Genomic DNA, 17,783 nt, shown 5'->3' on the forward strand with positions numbered 1-17,783 from the left:
AACCAGGTGAAGGTGAAGCTAGCTGACGTGTTTTGTGTGTTTTTATTATGTATACAGATTGTTCATTCTTCCTGTTTCAAAGTGCAAGTCCAACTGTATTGTAAAAATTATGACATGCCTGTGTACGTTGACAGACGTCTCGGCTGACCAATGACTGAAGGCAGTGACGCTGGAGGCGGAGCCACAGTCTCCGGCGGAGGCAGGGAGTCGCCTGACCGGATGATGACAGAAGTTTTCGGGTTTAATGTGGCTACTTTTTATCATGCGATCATCCATTCGGTCAAACCGCCGGTGCTCTGAGCGTAGTCGGACCTCCTGCCTCTGAACTGCTTTTCTGTTTGAATGAAATAAAGTCACTGAGACTCTGACAGACTGCGGTGCCATCTGAGAACTTTTGGTTTGCTGGAAGAGCGATCCTTTGGCTCTTATTTGAACGGGCAGGAGAGCAGCATAGAGCCCGTTGGGCTGACCGAGGTGCCGCGATGGGAAACCGGGGAATGGAAGACCTCATTCCCCTCATCAACAAGCTCCAGGACGCCTTCAGCTCCATCGGCCAGACCTGCAACTTGGACCTGCCGCAGATAGCGGTCGTCGGCGGCCAGAGCGCAGGGAAGAGCTCCGTGTTGGAGAATTTCGTCGGGAGGTTGTACCGTTTATATGCAATCTTGGATTCATCTGACAGTGTGAATGTGATATTTACTTTGTTTATTGTAGTTTGTTACTGTTCGTTTAAGACAAACTACACCGAGCTTTTGCGTAAAAGTCGCCAACCAAGCACTTGGTTACGCACTCTGTGTCGGTACCTCCCAGTTTTTTTTTCTTTTTTTCTTTTTTTTTCCTTCAACGGGTTTTTTCCATGTTGGAGCTCAGCTATTCACAATACATTATTACGTATTTTACGCAAGTAAACAGCTGTGAAGTGAGAGACAAAAACGATCGGAGAATCGGTGTAAATGTGACTTCAGTCTGGAGCTGCACGTCTTAAATCCGCCCCATTAAAAATGTAACTTATCAGCAGAAACATGAACACTGACGCGTGAAGTCATGCTTCAGATTGTCAAACATTTACAAACACTGTTTCCTTGTCGTCAGTAATCTGTATCGGCCTCATATTACGTGGGTCGGGTCAATGTTTTACCTTTGAGGGTGAGGTTGATGAGGTGATTATCAGGTAGATGAATTGTTGGAGAGCTGCCTCCAGTCTGCGCTCCCAGCTCGCCTGCACTGCTCAGTGTCTTTGTGAGGTTGACGAATGACTGAAGGAATTTGAATGAGCAGTTGTGGACCCTCTTTGATGACAAATAGCTGCAAACCAACTGCTCCATTAATGCCACATGTTAGGATGGGTCTGCTCAGTTTACAGCAATGTGGAAAAGAGTCACTTGCATTTTGCAGTTGAAACACAGCAAGACGAGCTTTGGGGAAGGGGAAGAAGACATGGCCGAGCCGCTGCTGTAGAGGCCCTGACGACTGAAGACATCCACAGCAGCTTGGTGTTTTTATCTCCAAGTGTAGGTGCCCAGAACAGGGACCACTTTACGCTTGTACACGTCAGAATGATTTCACTTGTTGTCCAACAGATAGGGAATGTTGATTAGGCAGCCACGACTCCTTTTTTTCCTGCTGCCTTTTGTCTCTGAGGCCCGAGCGGTGGCTGGGGGAGACAGTAGGGGCATTGATGTGTTCGTGCTGGGGTCGTCAGTGATGTCACCAGCTGCACTGTCATGTGTATATGACACACTGGGTACCAGATACCCACAGAAGGCTACTTAGCTGTTTTCATGTTTGTTAATTAGCCCTCTGACGCAAAGGTGTCACGCCGGCCTGTGAGATCTGTTTATTTATTCACTTTGAGTCAGTTCAGGGCTCCGGCTAACACTTAGTTTTCCACTTCATCGTACAGACCACTGGTTCTCAACCTGGGGTTAGGGACCCCCCTCACACACACACAATTGGGCAGGTTAATCGTTAAAGTTAATCTGAGGGGTCACATGATGATAAATGGGATTAAAAAAAAAGAAAGAAAGCATTATTCATGTCATCACGGATTCAAGTTTTTGGATTTTTCTATTATCTTTTCTTTGTTTGTGAAATATTGGACGGTTGTGGCTTCAGGTCAGTTATTCAAGCATGCCAGTCTGAGTTGTTTTGAGAAGGAAATCACTCTCTTGTGCACATACAGTATGCAAGCTGTGACGAGAAGTCACTGCTTCATTTCAGAAGTTAGAAGGATTTGGAATAGGGACTGACGATTATCTTCATTGGGCTGCACGGTGGCGCAGCAGGTAGTGCGCGTGCCTCACAGCAAGAAGGTTGCCGGTTCGATCCCCGGGTCAGGCGGGGCCTTTCTGTGTGAAGTTTGCATGTTCTTCCCGTGCATGCGTGGGTTCTCTCCGGGTCCTCCGGCTTCCTCCCACAGACCAAAAACATGCTCATTAGGTTAATTGATGACTCTAAATTGTCCGTAGGTGTGAGTGTGAATGTTTGTTTGTCCTTACATGTGGCCCTGCAATCAGCTGGCAACCGGTTCAGGGTGTACCCCGCCTCTCGCCCATTGTAGCTGGGATAGGCTCCAGCCCCCCGCAACCCCGAAAGGGATAGGCGGTATAGATGATGGATGGATGGATGGATTATCTTCATTATGAATTAATATGTTGTTTTTAATAACAGGTTAATAGCTTAGGGTATGAAAAGTAAATAATGTGGAAAATGTCCATCATCGAGTCTGAGAGTCCAAGATGACGTCAAATAGTCCAAAAAGACAAGATATTCAGTTTAAAATGACAGAAAAAAGTGAAAGGCACCAAATTGTTTTGCTTTTTGCTTGATTTAAATGACAACTAACTAATCAATACACAAATTGTTACAAGTTTTGTTGGGAGCCAATGATTTAGAGCATGAAGCATGAAAGAAATAACAAGAGGAGCCCTTCACAAGTTCTAAACTAATGTCAGACCAACAGCCAAAAGCTCAACAGTCTTCAATCTACAATGATGTAAAACACCAAAAGAAGGGAATCCTCACATTTGAGGAGCCATAACCAGCAAACGTTTGGGTGGTCCGTTTACTGCGCAGATGTCTCAGCGATTTCATTGATTAGCTGTCCTGTTGGTCATTGTGTTGTTCATGTCGTGCTTTCATAAGCGACAGGAAGAGATGAGGAAAGAGGATGGGAATCACTGTTGTGTAACATCCTGACTGCTCTGTCAGCAGTGGACAGCAGGCACAGGGTGTGTGCGTATGTATGTGTGCAGATGTGTTTTTCTCTATGTGTGTGCGTTTATGGTCTGCTTACCTTACCCTGAAACTCAGCTCAGTCTTTGCTGCTGACCTGGCAAACGCACACACATACACAGATGAACAGACAGACAGACAGACAGACAGACAGACAGGCAGACAGGCAGACAGGCAGGCAGGCAGGCAGGCAGGCAGGCAGACAGACAGACAGACATATTCCCGTAGCCTGCAGAGATGTGTAGCCAGTGACCTGAACATGATCACAGTTCCATTGAACAGGAGTTTCCATTCAGACGAACGTCTGTGTGAAGAGGAGGGAAACAGAGACATGTGTTTCTCCCTCTTTGCGCTATTTATAATGAATAAGGTTGTAATTCAATCTTTGTTTTGCATCAATAATGCACACGTCTACATGCACAGACGCTCGGGACCAGTTTTAGAGCTTGAATGCATATTTTGGTCGAAGCTGACACATGTTCAGCATTTAGCTGATATTTGTTTACTGAGAAAAAGCATCATGTTACTGAATAATTAATCCAGGATTAATGAGAGTGCTTTCCTTATTTGAGCATTTAATTTGACATGCTGTTATCCTCGTCCCTGAGTGTGTGTGCGTGTATATTAAACATTATCTCTGACTCTCCCTCAGGGACTTTTTGCCCAGAGGATCCGGCATCGTCACCCGTCGTCCTCTCATCCTGCAGCTGGTTAACAGTAAAGCAGGCAAGTTGTGTGCATAAGTTGGGAAAAGGTCTGCGAAGTGAATGTTTGGCTCACGGTGCGACCATCAGCACGACTTCCAGACATACAAATGCACTCGTGAGCGTACAGCTGACAGGTGTAGACACACACGCCATCCGTGTTTGCCTCTATGTCCATCAGCCCTCCCTCTAATTCTCTGGCTGTCTCCATGTAGAGTACGCAGAGTTCCTGCACTGTAAGGGACGGAAGTTTGTGGACTTTGATGAGGTTCGCCAGGAGATTGAAGCAGAGACTGACCGGCTCACCGGATCCAACAAGGGCATCTCCCCCATCCCCATCAACCTCCGTGTCTACTCCCCTCATGGTAACACACACAGACACACACTCTCTGCCTGCTTGCTGCACTTTTCCAACCTGTCGGACTTATTTCTTCCTTCCTGCTTTCCTCTCTCAGTCCTGAACCTGACCCTGATCGACCTGCCCGGGATGACCAAAGTGGCCGTGGGAGACCAGCCCCATGACATCGAGCACCAGATCAAGGACATGCTGATGCAGTTCATCACCAAGGAGAGCTGCCTGATCCTGGCCGTCACCCCGGCCAACAGCGACCTGGCCAACTCTGATGCCCTCAAGATTTCCAAGGAGGTGGACCCTCAGGGTAAGGGGACCTCGTGAGGCCTTGAGGAAAACATGCTAATGTGACCATTTTTAGGTTCTAAATTTGAGCAAGGCTAATTACTCTTTGCTGTATCTTGCAGCTATTCTTCTTACAATTAATCATCGCCTCAGCGCAGGAGCCAGCTCGCCAAAATAATTAACAGTTACATTATTAAAAGACTTCCTGGCAGCATAGAGGTACTGAATAAGATTAGTTAGAAAATGTAATGAAACTGAATAATCTCCACCTTTGGCCTTCTTTCATTCAATCCTGAAGATGTTATTAGGATTTCATAGCTACACACTGCATGTAGACAGTTAAGTAGTCTCACAGCCCAGCTAGCATGTCTGGAGACGGAGACTCGTGGTCTTGTGTCTTTTCAGCAGTGTGTGTTGTATGTTGGTTTGTAACAGATGCAACAAAGACGCACTGTTCCACTGTGGGTTGTTAAAATGTGCGGTAATGAAAATATGATTATTAGAACAGGGGTGAGGAGCCTTTTTCCTATCAGTAGCTGTTGTAGTTTTTATAACATCCTCCCAGAGCATAGTCAGTGCCGCCCCAGACAGTTTCCATAGGTGCAGCACACATTAGGTGGGTGCACTGGTGATTGGGCAGCATTCGAGAAGCTAATCGTGCAAATGAAACTCACCTCTGCAATGGCTTCTACCATCAGGCATCTCATGTCAGATGGTAGTGATGATGAGGATGATGATGATGCTACTCACAGCTGGTTTTCCAGGTTTTAGTCTTTAGCAGAACTGAGTGTTAACAGGAGTCAGCTCTCAGTCGAGGCTTGTTGTCAGTGAAGATTCTCACTCATCCAGGTCATGGTACTTCTAAGTGCTTCCAAAGGTGACTCGACTTGTTTGTGGTTCTAGAAGACGTTCGCCTGTGCTCCAAAAGGCTTCTTCAGGTCTAACTGACTGGCGGGAAATCTCAGGCATTTGTCCTTTAGCAGGAACAGCTATCATGCGAGTCGTTAGGGTCACATGAGTCAGTCAGAACTGAAGAAGCCTTTTGGATGAGAGGCGAAACGTTTTCTAGAACCACAAGCAAGTCCAGTGGCCTTTGGAAGCACTTAGTGGAGGGTCGTTGCTTCTCAGCTCAATGATTTCATGTTGTAGGTTGTCAGAAACAAAAGCTGGTTCCACATTCAATACGTTCAGGTCCTTTTGTTCACTTTTCATGTCCTGAAACCTCTCACCAAACTCCTGAAGGAGTTTTCGTACTCGGCAGCGTGTTCAGATGTCATAGCAGGCGCACAGTGTCTCCTCTTTCCAGCTGCACTTTCCACAGCTTTGATTTCACTTCAAAAGATTTCATGTTTGAAAGCAGAGAGCTGAGAAGCTGTCTGGAGCTGGAGGTGCTTGGTAATGTCCACCGTGAAGGCCAAATCACAGAGACACTCGCTATCACTGAGTCTCCACGTCAGGTTTTACTTCATCTCTTTGAATTATTCCAGACAAACCGACACTTTGGTAATCCACTATTTCACCTTATGTTCTTTATGGCTGAAAAAAAGTCATTGCTTGATTTGCCTTGTGGGCCGGATCCAACAGTCTCTCGGGCTCCAGATGTTCCCCACCCCTGTATGAGAACCTGATCGTGACACCTTTGTCCTCAGGGATGCGGACCATTGGTGTGATCACCAAGCTGGACCTGATGGACGAGGGGACAGACGCACAAGACATCCTGGAAAATAAACTACTGCCACTCCGCAGAGGTAAGACCACACACACACACACACACACACACACACACACACACACACACACACACACACACACACACACACACACACACACACACACACACAGGTGATGCTCTACTTTTTGCCCTCAGCAGGTGAAACACATTTGGATTTGGGTCAGAGGTCAAAAACACTCCACTGGTCGAACAAAAACAATAGTTTGGGTGCCTTGTCTGTATTTTTCTGCAGGCTACATCGGGGTGGTGAACCGCAGTCAGAAGGACATCGATGGGAAGAAAGACATCCGTGCTGCTTTGGCTGCTGAGAGGAAGTTCTTCCTGTCTCACCCTGCGTACAGACACATTGCAGAGCGCATGGGCACGCCACACCTGCAGAAGACGCTCAATCAGGTTAGACCTGATCACACATGCATGCACACCCTGCAGGTCTATTTTATGTCAAGTTTGAGCTTCATTTTGCAACAAATTTCCAGGGTTATTCACAGAATAAATGAGAAGCTAAAACCCAATAACAGATTTTCTTTAAAGGTTATTTTTCCCTTTATTTTTCTCCAGCAACTTACCAACCACATCCGTGACACGTTGCCGGGGTTACGCAGTAAGCTGCAGAGCCAGCTGCTATCGCTGGAGAAAGAGGTGGAGGAGTACAAGAACTTCCGCCCCGACGACCCCACACGCAAGACCAAGGCCTTGCTTCAGTCAGTGCATACACACACAGATGCAGGCACTCACAAACACACACGTTAGTTGAGGAAGTGCTAAAATTCACACTATGCTATGCACAAACTGCAGGATGGTGCAGCAGTTCGGCGTGGACTTTGAGAAGTGCATTGAGGGGTCCGGGGACCAGGTGGACACCTCCAACTTGTCTGGTGGAGCCAAGATCAACCGCATCTTTCACGAGCGCTTTCCCTTCGAGCTGGTGAAGGTGAGCACTGTTACGATGTTTGCTTTCATCATGATTATTAACATTATGCTTTTTCTTGGTATTGCTCTGTTGTTCCTGTTAACAGAAAAAAAAACCCACAAATGAACAAGAACAAATGAAAGCTTAGCCTTTTTTTTTGCACTGTGTTATAGATGGAGTTCGATGAGAAGGAGCTGAGGAAAGAGATCAGTTACGCCATCAAGAACATCCATGGAGTCAGGCAAGTTGGGACGACCTGCAAACAGCACATCGCATGTAGCAGCTTAGCTGTGTGCCAGCCTTTTCCCTGTTTCTTTGTGTCCATTCAGCTTTATAAAGAGCCTCAGTCTTGTCTGTCCTCCGGATCTCTATGTCTGTCCTGTTTTTCATGTCTTTGTTAAGTTCTGTCTGTCCTTGTTTTTCTGTCATCTGTGACATCTCAGCTTTTGATTTAGTCTCCTTGGCTTGTTAGCCTGATGTCCGTCCTCCTCACCACTTCTTCCAGTGTTTCTTCCACTACTCTTCATTTGGTCTTCCTAAGTGTCTGTCTGCAGATGTCTTCCTTCATCTTCCCGTGTGTCTATCTACACCCCCCCCTCCATGTCTGTCTTGTCTGTATGTCCTTCAGGACAGGCCTGTTCACCCCAGACCTGGCGTTTGAGGCCATAGTGAAAAAGCAGATCATTAAGCTGAAAGAACCCTGTCTGAAATGCATCGACCTGGTCATCCAGGAGCTCATCAACACAGTCAGACAGTGCACTAATAAGGTATCACTGCATGGTCTCCTGCCCGGCTCCCACACCTGTACATACACAGCACAGAGACCAGCCAGCTTTAGAGCTGCCAGGGGCTGTTTTACTGCCAAACTTCTGTCAAATGCAGCTGTTTTAGTTTTCTAGCCATAATTTCAATAAAATGGATACTTTCAATGGGAGGGTTCAGTTTTTTCAGTCCTGTTGTGAAGTTCACATATATGAACATCAGTGGATGTGTTTGAACGTGCCGGCTGTACTGCAGTGCACTGGAGCGGAGTCTCTGAGAGGCTGTGTGGTCAGAAGCAGATGGGCTGTTACATGTTCCTGCAGGTTCATTACAAAACAAGCTGCAGGCTTGGTTTAACGCTGAGAGTCTACAGCCATGCTAGCAGCTCTGTGTGGCTGTACTAAGACACAGCTACATGCTAATGCTAGCATGCTAACGTTCTCACGGTGCCAATGCTAACATGCTGCTGTTCAGCAGGTATAATGCTGTCATTGTTCACCATCTTACTACAGCATGTTAGCATGCCGAAGCTGGATTTATACTTACGAATTAAGACTCTGCTGCATTGCTGCATGCCTACAACGGCTACGTGTGTCGGCTCCGATCACACAGATGATGGGAATGTCGGAAAATATGTTGAAATTTTGACCTGATGGTGGCACTAGAGGAAATTTAAAGCATCACCAATAATTGATCATAGTCTGGGAACCATGAATGTCCCAGTGATTTAATTGCAATCCATCCAATACGATGTTGAGATGTTTTGTTTCGGACCAAAGTGGCGGACAAACTGACATTTCCATTCATAGAGCCGTGCAGCTAGGATGGCTAAACAGCTGTAGGCTGACTCTTAACAGGAAGCTGTAACTGCAATGAGCTCTGTTGAGAACCTGCACCTTGTTTCTGTTGTGTACATGAAGTAGAACTAATGAAATACCTGTTTTTTTTTTCTTTCTCATACTCCTCAAACTCCATCATCCTTTTTTCCTTTTTGAAACTTTATTCTTTATCTAAACTGTTCCGTCCAACTTGGGCTTTTATTTTTCCACCAACACTCCCTTTCTTCCTCATCATGACCCATGCTACACCACCTCCTCCTTCGCCTGACATTAAACCTCCAACTCCCATGATGCCTCACCACAGGACAGGCCTGTTCACCCCAGACCTGGCGTTTGAGGCCATAGTGAAAAAGCAGATCATTAAGCTGAAAGACCCATGTCTGAAATGTGTCGACCTCGTCGTCACCGAGCTTGTGGCCCTGATCAGGAAGTGCACTGAAAAGGTAAACAGGACCAGCGGAGAGACAGATTAAAAAGTGATGAATGCAGAGAGAGCGCTGAAAGGGGAGAGAGTCAAAGGGGAAAAAACAAATTCAAGCAAAGATAGAGAGCAGTGAAGGAAATGACTCAAATCACAAAAATCCATGAACTAACTTGTCTCTGTCTTGCGTTGTTGATTGTTACCCCTCGCTGCTGCTTTGAAGGCTTCGCTCAGCACACATCCCACCCACCCTACCCTTCAGTGACAAATCTAAATGAGCCCATTCTGGTCCAGGACCCCTACCAGCCCACTTACCCACTTGGTGATTTATGTAACAACCCCCCACCCTGCCTCACTTGTCAAATCAGACCCCCACTGACATTCAGAAATTTCCCTGCTTAGAAATGGCTGTCTTCACCCGGTCTTCACACACTCTGCTCTGCACATTGACAAGAATAATGCACCCCTCACAAGAGTCCACCAGACCCTACCCAGTCTTCTTCTGCTTCTGGACTTTAATTTGAATTTTTTCCTCATTCCTACCTGATTAGTTGAGACTCCTTATCAGCTTGAGATGATATCTTGCTAATGACGATTTTTAATACACTGTTTTGACGCAACTGCCATCACAACATCTATAGCCGACGTGAAATCTCAAGCTGAAATTGAAGTCATTAGTGCATGGCACGCCTCCTCACTCTTCATCTGTCCCCTGTCTTTCCTCATAGTTGTGTTTGCGGTGTTGTGTAAGCCTACACAGGTGTGTGTATCCTGTAATCGCGGTGCCTGCAGCAGTGCACGTGCGTGTGTTTTGCGTGTGTGTCAACAGCTGGGATCGTACCCTCGCCTGAGAGAGGAGACCGAGAGGATCGTCACCACCTACGTCAGAGAGAGAGACAGCAAGACCAAAGACCAGGTGTGTGTGTGTGTGTGTGTGTGTGTGTGTGTGTGTGTGTGTGTGTGTGTGTGTGTGTGTGTGTGTGTGTGTGTGTGTGTGTGTGTGTGTGTGTGTGTGTGTGTGTGTGTGTGTGTGTGTGTGTGTGTGTGATGGAGAGAGACAGATAGCCCACCTGTACATTTGTTTGGTTTCACTTCTTGTGAACCTAACGAGACGTTTTGCCTCTCAGGTGCTGCTGTTGATTGACATTGAGCTGTCCTACATCAACACTAACCACGAGGACTTCATTGGATTTGCCAAGTAAGACAAAGCTTCAGATGCTCATTGATGAGTTTTAGAGGAGCAGAGAGGGAGGTCTCTGTTCAGATTTTCTAGAAATGAGACAATTAGTCGATTAATTGATTGACAGAAATTCTGTTAATTATTATTGGGAGGGTTTCTTTGTTATGCTTTATGCTAAATAGATTTTTTTGGCTGTCTATAATAAGAAATTTCAGTGTCGTCTTGAGTTCTGACATACTATTTTCAAATATTTTGATAGGGAAAAATGATTGGTTGACAAAATAATCGTCAGATTAATTGATAATGAAAATAATCCGTATGTGGTGCCTGAAAATTTCTTCTGTGTTGTTTTCTCTTTAACACACACAGTCAGTGTGTCGGGAATGATCAGTCAATGTGAAGACACATGAACAAAGTCACAGTCACTGCTCACCTTATTGAATGTCTCTCCTGCAGTGCTCAGCAAAGGACTGCTGCTAACGCCACCAAGAAGAGAGTCATGCCCAACCAGGTAACTCACCTGTTTAAGTAGAAACACTGCGTCCGCCTCCCACATAAAGCCCTCACAGCACCGTAGCATCACAGCAGCCACTTTCCCCTGCTGCTCTTTTTATTTCTCGTTCTGTCGTTGTCTCAGCCCGTCTCTCCTGTCATTGTTGCCCTGTGTTGCTTCACATTTACATACTCTTGTCTGTGCCCCTCTTGTCTTTTCTCTTTATTTCCCTTTCCTCTTTCTCCTCTCCTCTTCCTCCTTTTTACGGCCCAGGGAGAGATTCTTGTAAGTACCGTACCCCCCTGCAGCTCCACGTGTCACTTCCTCTTTGGGTGGGTGGGGGAGTCAACGGTCATTGAGACCATGTCGGAACGTTTGTGCTCCTTGACAAAGAAGAGGGAAGTGAAAGAGTCACAGTAATGGACGTATTACGAGAACTGGACACAACGCACAGAGACGCACTGTTCATTCCAGTTTTCCAAGTTTCTCACACAGCGAAAAGGTCAAAGGTCAAAATGTCTCATCCTGTTTGATTCTGCTCTGTGCGGCTCACTGCATATCTCTGTGCCCGTCCCATTGACTTTGTGCTGGGATGATGTCACACACTAAAGAAGAGAAAGTTTTAGAAATATTAAGTCTTAATGGTTTAAAAAGTTACAGCACGAGCTGTAATCATGTTTGTCTGCAGTTTTAAAGGTGGTCGTTTTGGTGCTCCTGGTTGGACTGATATTTTTATTCTGATACCGTATGGAAGTTAGAAAAGTTATATATTTTATTCAAAATTTAACTTCGGTCAACTTCTGGTCTGACTCACACCATCATCACCATGTAGTCTGTCAGTTACCACCTTTACGTGCAGAGTAGTGTCTGTCGTGTCATCTCATGGTTTTGACGATGATGACGACAATGATGATGATGATGATGATGATGATGATGATGATGTTGATGATGATGATGACGATGATGATGATGATGATGATGATGATGATGATGATGATGATGATGGGTTGGGGTGGTGGGTGGATACATTTTATTTCCACAATACAGTACGAAAAAAAATCAAATGACTTGATATGAATAGAACAATGTGTCTTTGTGTATTTGACTCCTCATCGAGGACACACAGCATCTGACTTTCTCTTCCAGATGTCCTGACGAGGGTTAATGATCCAAAGTTCTTTTAAAATTCATTCACATTGCACTTTTACAGTACAACCTACAACAGGCCTGCATTCAAAATAATAAAGCTTAAAGTCTGTTTCCTATAGTGTGATGCTTGTAGGGTCTCTAAAGGTGATGTCGGTGTGGATCTGTTTTGACACGGGGGTCTGACAAATCTCCCTTCAACCAACGGCAGCAGTTTCAAGATGGCCCTCCTCTGTTTGTAAAATTCAAAGCAGCTCATTAATCTAAACTACTGGCTGTAGTTTTTTAACAGCTGTCAGTCCAGAGGCAAACATCTGGCTGATACCAAGACTATATTAACCAAAAATACCTGGACTGATCCCAGATCTCTTGACATGCTTTGTTTCACTCTAAGTTCAGGGTATAGATCATTACAACTTTGACCGTTCTTTCAGTGTCCTGCTGTGAGTTTTATCCCAGTTTTGATCGTATGTGGGATATGATGGAACTTAAGCCTGTCTGGTGCTCTGTCTCTGTTTCTTATGCAGCAGTGTGAACAAATAAAGTGCGTGGGTCACAAAGTAAGCGACAGCCAGCATTTATGTCAGGATGTCAGTGAGCTTCAGCCCTCAGTAGACTGTTTTCATGTCTGCCTGGCGTATATATGGCAGTACAACCATGGAGGTTATTTAACAGTGAAATGTGTGCATAGGATTTAAAAGTAGATTGGGTGTCTTCCTCCGCTTTGGCGCCCTTCCAGTTGGTGGTATCCATGGCAACCATCAAGTTCGTCTGCGCCTAAAAACGGCCCCGATTGTAATTGTGGTCTATGGAGAAAAATGCTTTTTCGGCTGCAGGGGAGTCTTTTTTGCAGCACCACAGCTGTTGCACGGTTGCATGGTTAGAACACCCAGATCAGGGTTTTGCATCTGTCCGCTTATTATTCCTGTGTGTGTCCCCTTTGTCCTCCTGGCCGTCAGTCCGGCAGTGAGAGGGATGCAGAGAAGGTGACTTTTCATTGGAGCTGTCATCATTTTGTTTTTTGTGTCTCTGTGTTTGCAGTGTGTTTTCAGTTCATACCGTGTGGGTTGGCCTGCGCTGGTCTTTTATTTAAATGACTTTTTGCATGACTGTTGTGCCACATGTCCGTCTTTTTCTCTTCTGTTTGTTTGAAGTATTCTTTCTGCTTGCTGTAGATACACATTACCCCTCTCGTGGGGTGTGCAATTTAGTCAACTGTCGGACTCTCGTGTGCAGGTGATCCGCAGAGGCTGGCTCACTATAAACATCAGCATCATGAAGGGAGGATCCAAGGACTACTGGTTTGTCCTGACCGCTGAGTCCCTGTCCTGGTACAAAGATGAGGAGGTAAAGCTGCTGACGGGACAGTAAATGCATGAAAATACTGTTCTTTTTTCTGACAGTTTTCAATGTCATGATCTGTGGGTGTCTCATCAGGAGAAAGAGAAGAAGTACATGCTGCCTCTGGACAACTTGAAGCTGAGGGATTTGGAGAAGGGCTTCATGTCCAGCAAACACGTCTTTGCCATATTCAACACGGAACAGAGGTGTGGATGCCAGCATCCTCTAAAACGGTCATAATCACGGGGTTCATCTGCTCAGTAACCTTTGGATAATGTGTGTGTATGTGTGTGTCTTACAGGAATGTGTATAAAGACCTGCGTCAGATCGAACTGGCGTGTGACACTCAGGAGGATGTTGACAGCTGGAAGGCTTCGTTCCTCAGAGCTGGTGTTTACCCTGAGAAAGACCAGGTACACAAGAGGGTATTCACAAGTGAAATACCAAAAGCCAAATTGTATTTACAAAGGATTCTAGTGCTTTAAATCTGGCTGAGGGATATTTAAAGATGCACAGCACGCATTGCCTGTTTGCATATATTTGGTTAAGATTAGTTTGTGGGTAAAGTTTTAAACTGCATTTTACTTTTGTGTCTTGTTCCACAAGCACAGTGTGTGCTGCTGCTTATTCAGTTCAGTGCCATGCTGGTCCAGGAAGCAAAGTGAGGATCCAGTATCCAGGTCAAAGCTATCCACCGGTGACCTTTCACACTAGTATATTCAGGTCATCTAAAAAATTCACATCCAGCATGATGTATTCTCATTTTAGGGTGCATCCAAAAAGATCTGATATTTGAGGTCATGAATACAAGTGTAGTGTGGCTGGAAGGCTCAAAGCATTTTTCAAGAACAATAAATAGTCAATAAAAGACATATTTATAATAATAATAATAATAATAATAAACTGTATTTTTGTACAATGAACAAAGTTATTTCTGTTAATCTCAGCTAATCAGATTTGATTGACAGTGGCCAAACAACCCTCCAACCGTCATCAGATTCTGATACAAATATTGTTTCATGCTGATTGGTGCTCAGCAATATGTGACATCACACAGAGGCCCGCCCAAACGTATGTCTGACATGTGAAATAACCAAAAGTGGGAGACAGTATTGTGTTCATGCAGCAGCCCTTTAACCGATCAACACCTCTGCTCTCTGTCCGTCTCTGTCTCGGTCTCCAGCCTGAAAGTGAAGATGCGATGAACCCCAGCGACACCGTGTCCATGGACCCACAGCTGGAACGGCAGGTGGAGACCATCCGCAACCTTGTGGACTCATACATCGGCATTGTCAACAAGTCCATCAGAGACCTCATGCCCAAGACCATCATGCACCTCATGATCAACAGCGTGCGTCTCGTCTTCCATTAGTTGTACACAACTTTTAGCAGACTAGTATAGCGGTATTAACCGTCCGTCCTGCTCTTTGCCCTCTCCCGTCTCCAGGCGAAGGACTTCATCCACTCTGAGCTGCTGGCCTACCTGTACTCGGCCGGGGACCAGGGCAGCTTGATGGAAGAGTCGGCAGAGCAGGCTCAGAGGAGAGATGAGATGCTGAGGATGTATCATGCCCTGAAAGAGGCCCTGGTCCTCATAGGAGACATCAGCACCACCACTGTTTCTGTCCCAGTGCCTCCACCAGTAGATGACAGCTGGATTGCCAAGGATCCAAAGTAAACATGAATAAACACAAATATATCAGCCAGTATTTGCTTTTCAGTGTACGTGTCGGCCGATGGGTATCGAGAAGTGTCAGTGCAGACGAGCCAAACTAGATGAGAAGATATTTAGATTCAGTTTCACCATTTCATAGTTTGTCCACCAGAGAGCACTGATGTGTTGCGCACTGTCCTGTTTGGTTTGTATCCTGGTCTCGGTTCTTTAAAAAAAAACTCAAAGGTATCTGTGTCAAAGATTTTCTTGTGACATTTGCTGTAAGAATCAAAACAAATACTTGGAGTTGTCAGAAAAGGGGGCGTATTTATTCCAGATCAAGGTTTCCATCTAAATCCAGTCCCTCACTGACCTGATGTCATATTCAGCATTACACAGCTCATTAGCAGCTGGCAGTCTCATCAGCATCACTTTATTTCTTTATTTACACATGCACACTAGAGCAGTTTGAGTGTACTGCCACCTGATGCAAAGGAATGAAATAATAAGTACTTGCAGTCAAGCTTGTAATCCTAATTTTTGCATAATCCGCTTATCAAAAACATGCCTAAAGCCTCTATATAAACCTTTTAAAATGGAATTTCTCTTAGGGAGATTAATAAAGTGTCTTCTTCATGAACTAATTCTGCTAATGGCTTCGGTGCATCTAAACTTATGACATAAACAATTTACCAAATATAAAAATGTGTTTTAGTGGCTGTTATTTGAATAATACCATTACTAATGACCCTCAGTGATCTTTTTCTTCCATGTGTTTGTCAGTGAACTGAAGGTGTGAGATCATTTTGAAATCTTTGCTTCTCTGTTTCAGTCCTCCACCAGGATCCCGCCCTGCCCCAGCAACAGCGCCCCCTCCCAGCCGACCCCCAGCAGTCAGGGGGCCCACCCCGGGTCCTCAACCACCCCTCAACCCCTCACCGGCGTTCGGTGCACCGCCCGTGCCGTCTCGACCCGGCCCCGGCCAGACGGCCTACGCGGGCGATCCTAGCTCTGGGTCTGTGCCTCTTGTCCCCTCCAGGCCGGCCCGCGTCCCTCCTGCCCTGCCGCCCGGGATTCCCAGGTAAAATCGTTTGCACACACACGCACACACACACACACACACACACACACACACACACACACACACACACACACACACACACACACACAATCTGATGTCTTTGTTTGTGGCTTTGGCATTGGTGGAAGTTGAGGGGACTTTTGAGACAGCTGGTGATGGGTTGTACTGTACGTTCTGTTCTGGCTTTTGGTGGTTTGGGAATCATTGGTGCATGACTGTCTGATGATATTTTGCCTTGCATGTTTCTTCTCTCTCTGCCCCTCCCCCAACACCTCCCCTCCTCTCTCTTCCTGCAGCAGAAGACCCCCGGCTGCTCCCAACCGACCCACTGTCATACGTCCTTCAGAGCCCTCCCTGCTTGACTAGAACACACACACACACACACACACACACACACACACACACACACACACACACACACACACACACACACCTTTCCTTTTGTTTACACTTTTATATTTCCTTTTTTTCATGTATATCCCTATAACTACAAACTTTGTCCTACTGTAACTGGTAATCTGATGCTGTTTCAGTCTGTGCATTTCAGAAGCATTATGTATGAAATTTTGACTTTGTGCCGGAAGCTTTTTTAACATGTATTATTCTGCGTTCAGTATTATGAAAAGGGATACATTTGATGATTTTCTTGACTTAAAGGTTACAAACCAGCAAGTCATCTTGAATTTTGCTCATTTCATTTGAAATGAAATGTGTCTTAAAACAATATGCGATTCATAACTTTTATATAATGGTAAGAAAACACTTTTAGAAGTAATTGTTTCGTGAGTTGTATACTTGCTAACGTTTTTGTCAGTAATCTTACACACTAAGCACCTCATTAAGTAAGCAGCACTTTTTGATAGTCTTTTTCTCTTCATCGTTGGTATTTTCATATTTTCAAAGCTTATTGAAAATAGACTGACCAATGAAATTTGTATGCGTCAATATTTTGTCTAATTACTGTAATACAAATTTTTTAGAGTGTGGTTTAGTTGAGGTAAGAGTGACGTCCCACCACAGCTCATCCTTGCTGAAATTCGTATCAAAATGATTTAAAAAAATGATGAAAAATGGTTTTGTAGTGTTATCGCCTTTAAAAAGCCATAAAGAAAACGACGACCATGAAAGAAAAGGGCCTCTCTTTCAGGAGGTGTATGAAGTGACGATGAATAAAAGCGTAGAAACAGAAGGTGTGCTGCCTGCTGCTTCTTCTTGCTGTTTGACTTTCTTTGCTCCCCTCAAATTTCCATGCACCACCAAGCCTTCCTTTGTGTTTTTCACCTCATCTTTTGTTCCATCTGTTGTTCGATCTGCCGTTTCTGCGCATTGAACGCACAGTACATGTACTTCCTGACACTGTCTGACACAGAGCAGAATTCAGTGAGTCCAGGTCAAGACCTGTCGATTTGCCTCATAGTCAAATGGAGACAGCCAGGCAGAACAAGAGCGTTTCACGTTTCTGCGTGCAGCCTGGCGTGTCCGTCTTTCCTTCCTGTATGATGGAGCTGTCGGTTACCATGGTAACTGCAGTTGCCAGTGGCAACACACAGTACAGACAGTGTTACTCGTTGCTTCGGGGCCGTTCATAGAGCCCGGCAGGGATGAATAAAGGTACGCAATCCCACTCCTCTGTTGTGTCTGTCAGCTGC

At 45.3% G+C, this 17,783-nt stretch overlaps 1 protein-coding gene across 7 annotated transcripts; it reads left to right on the forward strand.

The window, feature by feature from the left end:
- Positions 1-201: 201 nt before the first annotated feature.
- Positions 202-17,315, forward strand: LOC139339989 (dynamin-2-like). 7 transcript variants are annotated; one of them, XM_070975518.1, is made up of 21 exons: positions 353-643; positions 3,887-3,960; positions 4,154-4,303; positions 4,394-4,597; positions 6,225-6,323; positions 6,540-6,700; positions 6,866-7,008; positions 7,103-7,238; positions 7,391-7,458; positions 7,846-7,984; positions 10,069-10,155; positions 10,367-10,437; positions 10,876-10,930; positions 11,186-11,197; positions 13,295-13,405; positions 13,496-13,605; positions 13,701-13,812; positions 14,583-14,750; positions 14,847-15,073; positions 15,886-16,134; positions 16,431-17,315. In XM_070975518.1, the coding sequence occupies exons 1-21, from the start codon at positions 483-485 to the stop codon at positions 16,498-16,500; spliced, it is 2,607 nt and encodes an 868-aa protein (XP_070831619.1). In that variant the 5' UTR covers positions 353-482; the 3' UTR covers positions 16,501-17,315. The 7 variants fall into 7 exon arrangements, with proteins under 7 accessions (XP_070831655.1, XP_070831619.1, XP_070831628.1 ...); XM_070975527.1 differs by lacking the exon at positions 7,846-7,984 and adding an exon at positions 9,123-9,261; XM_070975546.1 differs by lacking the exon at positions 7,846-7,984 and adding an exon at positions 9,123-9,261 and having other exon boundaries at positions 16,434-16,626.
- Positions 17,316-17,783: the final 468 nt, after the last annotated feature.

Source organism: Chaetodon trifascialis, chromosome 2 (assembly GCF_039877785.1).
Source record: "Chaetodon trifascialis isolate fChaTrf1 chromosome 2, fChaTrf1.hap1, whole genome shotgun sequence".
Lineage (NCBI taxonomy): Eukaryota > Metazoa > Chordata > Actinopteri > Chaetodontiformes > Chaetodontidae > Chaetodon > Chaetodon trifascialis.